The sequence below is a fragment of the Sphaeramia orbicularis genome, chromosome 1 (genome assembly GCF_902148855.1).
Source record: "Sphaeramia orbicularis chromosome 1, fSphaOr1.1, whole genome shotgun sequence".
NCBI lineage: Eukaryota > Metazoa > Chordata > Actinopteri > Kurtiformes > Apogonidae > Sphaeramia > Sphaeramia orbicularis.
Genome location: NC_043957.1, coordinates 42,606,040 through 42,619,336, shown reverse-complemented (window position 1 = coordinate 42,619,336; position 13,297 = coordinate 42,606,040). Strand labels below are relative to the sequence as shown.

General features: G+C 35.1%; 1 protein-coding gene across 2 annotated transcripts in view; it reads right to left on the bottom strand.

Annotated features, from left to right (window-relative positions):
* The window catches only part of LOC115422391 (2-hydroxyacylsphingosine 1-beta-galactosyltransferase-like), a 28,394-nt gene that overhangs the window by 7,437 nt on the left and 7,660 nt on the right, over positions 1-13,297 (bottom strand). The window contains exons 1-2 of one of the 2 annotated variants that reach the window (XM_030138711.1): positions 4,691-4,723; positions 1-17 (exon numbers count right to left, since the gene is read on the bottom strand). The exon at positions 1-17 is cut by the window's left edge and continues 816 nt beyond it. In XM_030138711.1, the coding sequence (XP_029994571.1) occupies positions 1-15 (15 nt within the window). In that variant the 5' untranslated portion in view covers positions 16-17; positions 4,691-4,723. Of the gene's footprint in view, positions 18-4,690; positions 4,724-13,297 lie in introns of those variants that run through there. The other variant, XM_030138720.1, reaches the window with a different exon arrangement.

Genomic DNA, 13,297 nt, shown 5'->3' with positions numbered 1-13,297 from the left:
TGAGAGTAGGACCATGGCTGAAATTATAAAAACAGGAGTAATGTTACCAAGCTACATAGAACAAATACACTGTAAATTCATGTTTGATATATGTGAGTGAAAGAACATTACCAAGGTTCGATAAAGACTGTGAACAAGACATATGTTAGGGGATACATCCTGTGTGACCTAACATTGAGTTCACCGGTTTAAATACACTGGGGAGGATGTCTTCAAGGACAAAGCACACACAGTATCTTCACACTTCACACTACATTAAGAGTCTTGTTTTGTGCACATAAAATGCTTCTGTTTGTTCTCATTTTTACCTCCGCCAAGGAGGTTATTTTTTGCCAGGGTTTGTTTGTTTGTTTGTTGTTGTCTGTCCGTTAGTGTGCAACATAACTCAAAAAGTTATGGACAGATTTAGATGAAATTTTCAGGGTTTGTTGGAAATGGGATAAGGAAGAAATGATTAAATTTTGGTGTGATCGGGGGTGGGGGGGCCCACTGATCAGCCTTGCGGAGGTCTGCGCTCTCCGAGTGCTTCTAGTTCCTTCTTAAAAGTTTACCTCCTCTATTTAATCTTTGCCTTTCTTTCTCCATATTTCAATTCTACCCCTTGACCTCTCCTCAGCCTGTGCAAAGCCATCACTGACATAGTGTGGGCAGCACCAACGTCATTCTAAACCTCCAGTCACTCTATTCACAACAAAAACACAATGAACCATTATAATGGAACCATGTCATAAAGCCTCAGCTCTATATGCCTACACTTTAATCACAGATCAAAGATTAATCATTAACACTGGATACCTCTTTTCAGAACACATTACTCCTACAGGAATGTGCTGACCTCCAGATGAAAATGTGGAATGATACAACATTAATACACTATGTCTTGCAATAATAATCAATTAATGTGTCAGTTAACCTGAAAAACTGACACAGGGGAATAATTCTCACACTAACCTTTTTTGTTTTGCTAGTGAACAATTCATGCTGGTTAGTTGCAAATAACAGCCACTGTCATTATCAATTAAACTATCCATATCTTTGGCAATACTTTGTCAATTTGTCATTCGATAAAAGCGTGCCAAATCCCAAAGATGTTATCATTAAGACATGCAAAGAAAATTACTGAACAATCTGCACTGTGTTTGAAGCATTGAAGACAATACAGATTTCTTAACAAAGGCCATATATTAAATATATCATATCCATTACATTGTACCACTGTGCACATTTGTAAAAACTTCAGGAAAAACCCAAATAAAGTGGTATATGAGCACCTATGTGTGAACATGGGACACATCCTTTACATGTGCATTAGCATAGTCTTTCCATCCTCTGACCATACACTGGGCTGCGCTATGTCATTTCATCCTGTAAATGAAAAATGAAATGAGTGCTAGAGTCAGTGTTAACCTGACTACTTGAATCTTTATGGTTCACAATCTACATGATTTGTGTAAAGTGCCTGAAGGTGAAATGTGTGTGAATATGTATAAGGTGGAGGACTGACAGAGCAGCGATCCATCCAGCCTTAGGCTTAAATGCGTTCAAGCACCTAAAAACCTGTTATTTCTCCTGTCAGCAACACAAGATACTGTAACATTTGCATTTACAACCTGAGTTTTATCTTCATATGAGTAATGTCTCTTGATGTCATCACCCTTACGTCAGAATCCATATCGAATGGCATGGCCCATATTGCTACTGCTGACATCTACTGATAGCATCTCAACAGGATTACATACTATATCAACCACCTGCTTCTAAACAATATGTTTTTCTTCCCACAAACAGCTGGGGCCTATACGAGGACTCAAGGTGGACACCATTTTGTTTAGCATTGTCCTGAGGATATCATTACAAACACTTCTGAGCCCAGACTGTTGACTGTAACTATAGAAACCAGCCACTGTCTACTGAGAACTGTAAAGCATCATGACTAAAGTTACTAACAATGGAGTCTGGTTACCCTGCACACAGGGAGGGCTGAGAAAATTATTGGAATTAAGAGAATTAAAGGATAAGAAATGATGGGTGGAGCTGAAAGATGAAGTGGAAATAAAATACTGAATATTACGATAGTGATTCACATGTTGACGGCTTTACAGATTCCTGATTCATCATATCTGTAATCCAACTAAGTAGGAATGTGTGAGGCATGTGTGGATATCTGGATGTTAAATCAGCGATAGTGTAAAAATAATTTTATCACTATATCATTGGCAGTTACATCCTCCATTTATTGTTTATACTTTGAACTCAGCTTCCACTCTGCTTGTCCTAATGTGTATCCAAACTGTAAACACACAATTCAAGAAAATGAAGAGAATTAGGTGTCTTCTAGCCAACTATCCCTTTAGCTTAAAAAAAGAAATCTAATCAAATGGCAGAAAATCCATATTTCTTATATAACAGGTCATTTTGGACTTTTAATCTTGCGTTTTACTGCAAATTTTAATAATTGCGGGTTCAGTGTTACAGAACAAATAGCATGCTTTCCATGTCCTAAAATGGTAATTATTCAGTGATTACCACTCTCTAATAGCATGATTTAACTAACTTGTTTCTTGATTCAGCACAGCAGAGGGGCAGCCTTGCGAGCTTTCACAGTAGGGTTCATTAGCTCACTGCACCCTATGAAAGGGGAGATGTGACTTCCAAGAATATATACTGAGTCCAAACACAAGTTCATCCAAGATGTTTATTTTGACACACATCTTCAATAGAGGGGGATAATTGATCTCATGTCTGTTTGCTACCAAGGAATTCAACTGGGTTCTCCTGAAGACTAAGACTAGTTAGACTAAGTTATGAAATGCACTGCATTCACATGAAATAGAACATTAACACATGTATAAACACACAGCTCCCCCCAACTACAAGTTCACTCTCAGGTAAGCTATGCCCTGCTGAATGTGTAGAGATGGATTTATAACTTTTGTCAAATCACAAAATTAACTTTGATAATCAAGTCTTACGTGCCATGTACGTCAACATTTACACGTTACACAAAAATACTCTGTGTACTCAATGGACAGAGCTCAAAGTGTACAGAAAGGCAACGCTATCACTGTTAAATCTAAACACCATACTTTGCCCTCTTAATCTATGATAAAATGTAGTGCTTTTAGCTAGAGTAGTATAGTTAAAGCCTAGAGGATTTTGACGCTGAATTTGGGTGGAAAACAGACAGAAAAGTGGCCAAACCTTTTATTTCCCATGCTGAGGCACACAAAAGCTGTTTATAATGATAACATGGCCTCTATACAGTACCCTTATCTCCAGAGGCTTCATCAGCTGAACAGGTATGTTTGATATAGGACAAGCCCTGACAGGAAACACTCTTCAATGCTTTTAAAAACCAGTCATAGCTCCACTTATTTTATTCATTGTGCAAGTATTATAACCACTAGATGTTGATGGCAGAAAGGCCTAGAAGGCCTTAAATCTGCTAGTCATTGCCTCTCAGCTACGTTACCACTTGTCAATTTCTGCTTCTGTGTGCAACTCCTCAAATACAATACATCGTTTTGTTCAAGAAAATTGTATTCTTTTGTCACTGTCATAACCTTGTGTCATGTGTGCCATCCACATCCATCAACAAGAACAAGTCGACTGGCTCAGCCTTATTTAGTAGGCTAGTTAATAGCTGTTTCACCAATAAAGTATACGTTCAGAATAAAACAGCACGATTGCCATTAGTTTCACGACAGCATGTTGATGTAGTCCAATGGGAATACAGAGTGAAAAACAAACAAAACAAAAAAAAAAAAGTATAACAAAAGTAAAGTAATGGAGTGCTTAATAAAAAAAATAAATTAAAAAAAAGCATTTAGTCATACAAAAGCTTCAAATACACTTATTCATAATGCATTCCCTGTATAAAATGCAGATTGGTAGCTTTTATACACGAGTCTTGTATAATATGGTCACTTTGGGTTAAGACACATTTACATCACCACATAGACTTTCTGGTAGAAGACCGAGAGCTCCAGTCCATATCACAGTTATGCTTAAATGTTTAGTAGGGACTATTCTGAAGGCAGGACTGTCCAAAAATGTCTTATCTTTAGATTAAAAGTTAAGGAGGTTTTTTAACATCAGTTGGTGCAACAGGATTGGAGCAGGTGCAGCATTGTTAGTAGCAACAAGGAAAAAGTCGAAATAAATTGGTAACTTTTGCATATTGTGAAGAAAATAGTAGTCGGAGATCTTATCATGGCGAAAAATTTCACTTAAGTTTTAAGTGTGGCTTTTTTGGAACCTGTATGGTTTAATTTGATGACATAGTTTAAAAAACAAAAAAAAAGCTTAGAAAACAAAAAAACTTAGTGATGTATTTAGTGTAATATGATCAGTGCACCGTGTTCAAAGCTCACAAACAAGGCCATTCAAATTAATAGTATTAGTAACAGGACACGACGGCCCATCGTGACATTTTCGCTAGGGACCGGAACGCAGCACGGCGACCTGCCTTACACCTGTGTCTCTGAATGTCTCGACTGTCACACCTGAGCGTCTAGAATTCAAAGAACAAATTACCAAGAGAGTTACCAGCTGCTGTTTTCTGTGTCGATAAGCTCTTATAAAATATAGACGATAAAAAGAAAAAGAAAGAGGAGTTTTGTGAAGGAAACCAAGCTGCGTCCACCTGTTTGCGAGTCAGACGCCTTTAGGGTCGCCTGTGTTGCCTTACCTTGTTACTTGAATGTTGCTCAGTGGGAGATGGATGAAAAGAACTGCAGTACTCTCCAAATTCTCCTGGTCTGAATGTTAGGGAGATACAACAATTTAAAAAAAAAAAAAAAATAGTGGGCAACCACTTTGATCACGCCTCTAAGTGGGTTAATGGGTCCCTGGTATCGAAGGAGAACCAGAGAGAACCTGAACCTACAGTCCCTTTCAACAGGGAGGGTGGAGGCGGGACTAACGCTGTTGCAAGATGGAAAGTAAGGGAGTGGCGAAGGAGGAGGAGGAGGGGGAGGGGGAGGGTGAGGGTGGAGGGGGTTGGTGGTTGGTTGAGTAAAGCTCAATAAGGGTGGGGAGTATCGGCCCATGCAGGTAATTTGCTTCAGTAGCAGGTGACTATCTGTGTGTTTATACTGTCAGCAAGAGGACAAAGTTTAGCCATGGGCACAGAGTTATACAGGAGGAGAGAGAAGAGTGCATTTGAATTAACAATTGTATCCTATTTAAAACCCTTTCATGCATAGTGGACAGTTATTCTACAGCTGTTCTTTTCTATATTCATGAACCCTTTCATTGCTGATAGTGGTCACTACAGTGGACAGTTCCTCTACAGCTTGACTCTTGTATTCAATGGGTTTTGTTGTTTTAGTTCCATATCAAAACCATCACAGTGGACACTTATGCATCATCTCAGTAAACTGCAATTAATACCATTATTGTAACTTTGCTGTTCTTGATTGTTTCTGAGTGGAAATCAATTGTTATATTTATTTTTTGCATATTATCTCCATGAAGTGAGTTATACTAGTATTCGAAATGTTAAAATGTGAGAAAACATCAGATTAGCTGCATTAAACATGGTTTCATTTCACTGTTTTCATATCCTTTAGGATAGTGGTTTTAAATACATGTTTCTTTGCTTCAAGATTAAAATTCATGGGTGTAGCTAAGGTGGACATTTTTGTAACTCCATGAGAAAACAGGGTGATTTTTAAAAAAAATTCAATCACATTGTCTTTTTTTTCATGCCTTAGGAGGAATAAAAACACTCAGGAAAACAAATCTTGATTAAGGTTCTCATAATTCATGCATGAAAGGGTTAATTTTGTTGATTTAGTTATATATCAACCACCACAGTGGACACTTATGCAGCATCTCATAACTGCGATTAATACTATTATGTAACTTTGCTGTTCTCGATTGTTTCTTGAGTGGAAATCAATTGTTAATAGTTATTTTTTGCATATTATCTCCATGAAGTGAGTTATAACTATATTAGAAATAGTGTAACATGTGAGAAAAACATCAGAATTAGCTGCCATTAAACCATGTTTCAGTTCACTGTTTTCATATCACTTTATGATATTGGGTTTTAAATACATGTTTCTTTGCTTCAAGATTTAAAATTCTGGGTGTAGCTAAGTGGACATTTTGTAACTCCATGAAAAACGGTTGATTTTTTAAAAAATTCAATCACAGTTGTCTTTTTTTTTCATGCCTTAAAGAATAAAACACTCAGGAAAAAAATCTTGATTAAGGTTCTCATAATTCATGCATGAAAGGGTTAATTTGTTGATTTAGTTATATATCAACCACCACAGTGGACACTTATGCATCATCTCATAAACTGCGATTAATACTATTATTGTAACTTTGCTGTTCTCGATTGTTTCTTGAGTGGAAATCAATTGTTAATATTTTATTTTTTGCATATTATCTCCATGAAGTGAGTTATAACTAGTATTCGAATATGTTAAAATGTGAGAAAACATCAGATTAGCTGCATTAAACATGTTTCATTTCACTGTTTTCATATCACTTTATGATATTGGGTTTTAAATACATGTTTCTTTGCTTCAAGATTAAAATTCATGGTGTAGCTAAGTGGACATTTTTGTAACTCCATGACAAACAGGTTGATTAAAAAAAAAAAAAAATCAATAACATTGTTTTTTTTTCATGCCTTAAGAGGAATAAAAACACCTCAGGGAAAAAAATCTTGATTAAGGTTCTCATAATTCAGGTATGAAAGGGTTAATTTTGTTGATTTAGTTATATATCAACTAACACAGTGGACACTTATGCATCATCTCATAAACTGTGCTTAATACCATTATTGTAACTTTGCTGTTCCGATTGTTTCTGAGTGGAAATCAATTGTTAATATGTATTTTTGCATATTATCTCCATGAAGTGAGTTATAACTAGTTATTAGAATATGTTAAAATGTGAGAAAACATCAGATTAGCTGCATTAAACATGGTTCATTTCACTGTTTTCATATCACTTTATGATATTGGGTTTTAATACATGTTCTTTGCTTCAAGATTAAAATTCATGGTGTAGCTGAGGGACATTTTGTAACTCCATGAAAAAACAGGTTGATTTAAAAAAATTCAATCACATTGTCTTTTTTTCAGGCTTAAAGGAATAAAAAACACTCAGGAAAAAATCTTGATTAAGGTTCTCATAATTCATGATGAAATGGTTAATTTTGTTGTTTTAGTTCCATATCAACCCACAGTGGGCACTTATGCATCAATCTCATAAACTGCAATTCATACCATTATTGTAACTTTGCTGTTCTCGATTGTTTCTTGAGTGGAAATCAAATTGTTATATTTATTTTTGCATATTATCTCCATGAAGTGAGTTATAACTAGTATTAGAATATGTTAAAATGTGAGAAAACATCAGATTAGCTGCATTAAACATGGTTTCGATTTCACTGTTTTCATATCACTTTATGATATTGGGTTTTAAATACATGTTTCTTTGCTTCAAGATTAAAATTCATGGTGTAGCTGAGAGGACATTTTTGTAACTCCATGAAAAACAGGTTGATTTAAAAAAAAAAAAAAAAAAAAAAAATCACATTGTTTTTTTTTTTTTTTCATGCCTTAAGAGGAATAAAAACACTCAGGAAAAAAATCTTGATTAAAGTTCTCATAATTTAGCATGAAAGGGTTAATTTTGTTGATTTAGTTATATATCAACCATCACAGTGGACACTTATGCATCATCTCATAAACTGTGCTTAATACCATTATTGTAACTTTGCTGTTCTCGATTGTTTCTTGAGTGGAAATCAATTGTTAATATGTATTTTTTGCATATTATCTCCATGAAGTGAGTTATAACTAGTATTCGAATATGTTAAAATGTGAGAAAACATCAGATTAGCTGCATTAAACATGGTTTCATTTCACTGTTTTCATATCACTTTATGATATTGGGTTTTAAATACATGTTTCTTTGCTTCAAGATTAAAATTCATGGTGTAGCTGAGTGGACATTTTTGTAACTCCATGAAAAACAGGTTGATTTAAAAAAATTCAATCACATTGTCTTTTTTTTTCATGCCTTAAAAGGAATAAAAACACTCAGGAAAAAATCTTGATTAAGGTTCTCATAATTCATGCATGAAATGGTTAATTTTGTTGTTTTAGTTCCATATCAACCAACACAGTGGGCACTTATGCATCATCTCATAAACTGCAATTCATACCATTATTGTAACTTTGCTGTTCCGATTGTTTCTGGAGTGGAAATCAAGTGTTAATATTTATTTTTTGCATATTATCTCCATGAAGTGAGTTATAACTTGTATTAGAATATGTTAAAATGTGAGAAAACATCAGATTAGCTGCATTAAACATGGTTTCATTTCACTGTTTTCATATCACTTTATGATATTGGGTTTTAAATACATGTTTCTTTGTTTCAAGATTAAAATTCATGGTGTAGCTGAGTGGACATTTTTGTAACTCCATGAAAAACAGGTTGATTTAAAAAAAAATTTAAAAAATTTAAAAAAAATCAATCACATTGTTTTTTATGTTTTTTTCATGCCTTAAGAGGAATAAAAACACTCAGGAAAAAAATCTTGATTAAGGTTCTCATAATTCATGCATGAAAGGGTTAATTTTGTTGTTTTTGTTATATATCAACTAACACAGTGGACACTTATGCATCATCACGTACACTGCAATTCATACCGTAATTGTAAATTTGCTGTTCTTGATCAACCTGATCTACACTAACATGTTTAACCCTTTCATGCATGAATTATGAGAGCCTTAATTAAGATTTTTTTTTTTTTTTCTTAGTGTTTTTATACCTCTAGGCATTACAAAAAAAAATGCAATTGACATTTTTTATGAACCTATTTTTCATGGAGCTGCAAAAATATCCATTCAGCTGGACACAATGCATTTAATTTTTGAAGCAAAAAAAAACCAAAACATATTTACTGATATAGTGTGTGAAAACTATGAAATAAAAAGATTTTTAATGCAGCTAATCTGATGTTTTCTCACATTTTACCATACCATACAGGTCATTACTCACTTCCTGGAGATAATATGCAAAAAAGAAATCATTTTGTTGAAAAAAAAAAACAAAACCCTGTTAATTACAGTCTAATAACAAGAACAAGCACTTGATTTACGCTCAAACATGTGCAGATCAGGTTATCAAGAACAGCAAAGTTACAGTAATGGTCTGAATTGCAGTTTATGAGATGATGCATAAGTGTCCACAGTGTTGGCTGATATGGAACTAAAACAACAAAATCTATGAATATACAAGAGAACAGCTGTAGAGTAACTGTCCACTGTAGTGACCGCTATGCATGAAAGGGTTAAGTGTAAAAAAATTGCTTGATATTGTTATTAGACTGTAATTAACAGTTTTTTTTTTGTTTTTTTTTGTTTTTTTTTTGCATATTATCTCCCTAAAGTGAGTAATAACTAGTATTAAAGTATGTTCAAATGTGACAAAACATCAGATTAGCTGCATTAAAAATGTTTTCACACAGTATATCAGTTATTACATGTTCTTTGCTTCAAAAATTAAACGCATGGTGTCCAGCTGAGTGGATAGTTTGCAACTCCATGAAAAACAGGTTCATGATTTTTTTTTTTTTTTTTTTCAATTGCATTGTGTTTTTTTAATGTCAAAAGAGGAATAAAAACATTCAGGAAAAAAAAAAAAAATCTTGATTAAAGTTCTCATACTTCATGCATGAAAGGGTTAAAGCATGTAAAGAATGTGGCCATTGTTTGATATGTAAAAGACACTTCTCTGATCATATTACCCTAAATACATCACAAAGTTTTGGTTTTTTTTCAAGATTTTTTTTTCTTTTAGCTATGTCATCAAATTGAACCATACAGGTTCCAAAAAAGCCATTCTTAAAATTTAAGTGAAATTCTCGCCATAATAGATCTCCGACTATTATTTTCTTCACAATATGCAAAAGTTACCAATTTATTTCGACTTTTCCTTGTTGCTACTAACAATGCTGCACCTGCTCCAATCCTGTTGCACAAATGCGAAAGAATCACCTGATGTTAAAAAACGTCCTTAACTTTTAATCTAAAGATAAGACATTTTTGGACAGTCCTGCCTTCAGAATAGTCCCTGCTAAACATTTAAGCACCACTGTGATATGGACTGGAGATCTCTTTCTTCTACCAGAAAGTCTATGTGGTGATGTAAATGTGTCTTAAACCCAAAGTGACCATGTTGTAAAAGACTCATGTGTATAAAGGCTACCAATCTGCATATGTAAAAGACACTTCTCTGATCTTCTGATCTCAATGGGATTGTCATGTAAAACAAATGTCATGTCAAGTAAACTCAAAAGTCTTCTGTCTGTGTGTCTATCTGTCTAAAAGTCAAACAGCTGTCTATAAAAGATAGAATTGAGTAAAACGGATTTCGTGTTGCTGATTTTTAACGGAATAATTCAGAATTTGTTACTTATGGGAATTTAAGTTCATCTATCCATCTGTCCGTTCATCCATCCATCCATCCATCCATCCATCCATCCATCCAATAGATGATTAGTTCAGTAAATCTCATATTTTCTGCATAAAAAGTTCATTTTAAATTCATATGAAGTGCAAAGGGAGGTTACACTAATATATAAAATATATAATTGGGCAAAAATAAGACTATGACTTTGGCACAGTACTCTTATGTCATCTATCTATTTATCTATCAGGTCTTTGTTTGCCTTGGTCTCTAAGAGACTGATGACTCCGCCTGGGAGATAAAATCCCTGATGATGTTAAAATTCAGTAGAGTTCCACTAAACATACTGGGGGAAAATGGATAGTAATACATCTTTATAATCAGCAAGATAATTAGCTGTCCACAGCAACCATTGTGCTGAGCCATATTATCACACCATCTGCACCACTCCCTTGTCTGTGTGCATAGTTTTATGTGGGTTTCATATTTTGGTGTAAAAACAATCCCAGACTAAGCTATAGAAACCTTCTTGCTATTGATATCGCTTCAATAAAGAATCAAGTTACAACACACGGTGAAGCAGTGGAAGCGGTTGAGACGTTACAGCCCACCTGTGGGAAAGAGAGGGGGATGGGTTAACTCCTCTACCTGCAAACTGCCAGGGAAGGACAGATGCTTATCAGGCAGAAAAGGGGTAAAGATAAAGAATTTAGCAGGTGACTTCATTGTGATCATGCTGACACTGGGACTCGATAGTCACATAAACAAGCAAGTCTGTTTACACGGTAAACACACAAAGACACACACACTTAAAATAAATTGTTAAAGTAATTTGAAAAGGGGGTGGGGGCTAAAGAGTAGAGCCACGACGTGTATAGTTAAAGACAAATGGGTGTTTCTACTCTAACAGTGATCCATTTGTTTATGCAACTGCCCTCCTCTTCCACCACACATACACAGTCACTATTCTTTTCCCTCCATACATTTACTACCCTCACCGTCCAATTTCCTCAGCTATGCCCTGACTCATCACAATATGCCATGCTGCTACTGGCCACTGAGCCAGAGCGTCCACTCAGCCCTCTGATCCAAAAAGGCCTGTGTGTGGAGTGTTTGCGTTGCTTCATCACCATTTATCTTGTAACTGCCTCCTGGCTCACTCTCTCTCATCATGTGTCTCTTTCCCACTTTAAATCTGTACACTCTTTCTCTTTGTGTCACTCTCTCTTTTTCAGCCCCCTCACTCTTCTTTTACTGTTCTCTTTCCTCCCCTTCCTCCCTCCCTTCCTCCCTCCCTCCCTCCCTCTCCATCTCCCTTCCTTTCTCGCTCTCTCCCCAGATATCAGGTGTGTTACCTGAGCTCCGTATCAATAGTTTATCACCCTGGGACACCCAATCTACAGAACATGACAGAACTCTCCTGTGGAGAGTCACGGTGTTCATGTTGTGTGTTTGTGCGTATGTGTGTGAGAAACACAAATAGAGAAAAGGGGACAGGGTGGCAAAGACTCATGTATATTTTGAGTGCGGGAAAAACCTGCTGAGAGAGCTGCAAAATGGGCATGGCAAGAAGAATACAAACAAAGACAAAACAGCAAAAACAAAAGGTCTGGGGAGTAATGAGGGGAAAATAACAGCAAAACAGAAGATGTGAATTGTGTAGGAGAAGGAAATAAAATGAACACACAAAACAGGGGACTGATGTAATTTTACGGCTGATAATTTTCTCACAAAATAAAAAAAATAAACAGTATTATCTACCTGTTTGTCTGAAAACAAAAATGATTTGAGCAGACATTCTAAGACACTGAAACTACTTTAAGCTGCACAGCAAAATAGGTAATTAATACATAAAAAAAAATGTTTTGGAATGTTTTGTTTTTTCCTCTTTTGTCATTTTTGTCAATGATTTCCTTTATTTACATTAGTGTGCTGTTCTGCCCCCTAGTGAACACATTAAAGTATTACAATAAAATGAGGACAAGTCAACTCTCATATTTGTTTGTGTGCTCAATAAGTTGAATGAAAAGCTTTGTATGATCAAACATTATCACTGAAATGATGACCATCCCAAATGTGAGAGTAGAGAACCCCAAGCATTGGTTACACACAACAAATGCTTCACTTCTCTCTTGTCAGGTATCGAGTACATGATGACTAACACGTCACTCTGTCACCGATGATAGACTCCAAAAGCCATTTGCAGACTTTGTTGGAGAACAAACAATGATATTCCTAATGATGGTGGTGACAGTAAAATTTATACATAGACCTTTTCACAAATTGCCACAAAGAGCATAAAGATATCATACAAAACATGAATTAAAGAGCAAAAAGATAAGATAAGAAACCATAGAAATGTTACGATATGAAAACACTGTATTTTAGTAATAAGTCTTAAAAATATCAGGTTATCTATGCAGGCGTTTAACCCATAAAGACCCATACAGGTGACCCAGACCATCTACTGAGCTAAACTGTTAAATACCTGTTGATCCACTAATCCTATCAATACATGTAAATAATTGGTGTAAAATGCAGTTTGTCATCTTTTCACTGTCATCAGATATGACCCATTTGGACGCTCAGAGGCTCCGTAGTTATAGAAACACTATCATCTAGTACAACACTGATTGACAAGTAAAACCCATGGAGTTGGATCAATGACAGTGGATAGAGATGCTTGTTTTATGTTCAGTTATTGATATATTTACTGAAATGTCTTTTTTTTTTTTCAGTTTTCTGTTTCTGATATAATAATTTGCAAATGTAATCTGAGCTTTAATAAACATCTATATGATCAGTGAATTAAATGTAAGAAAATACATGGATTTTCACTGAAAGAAAAAAACAA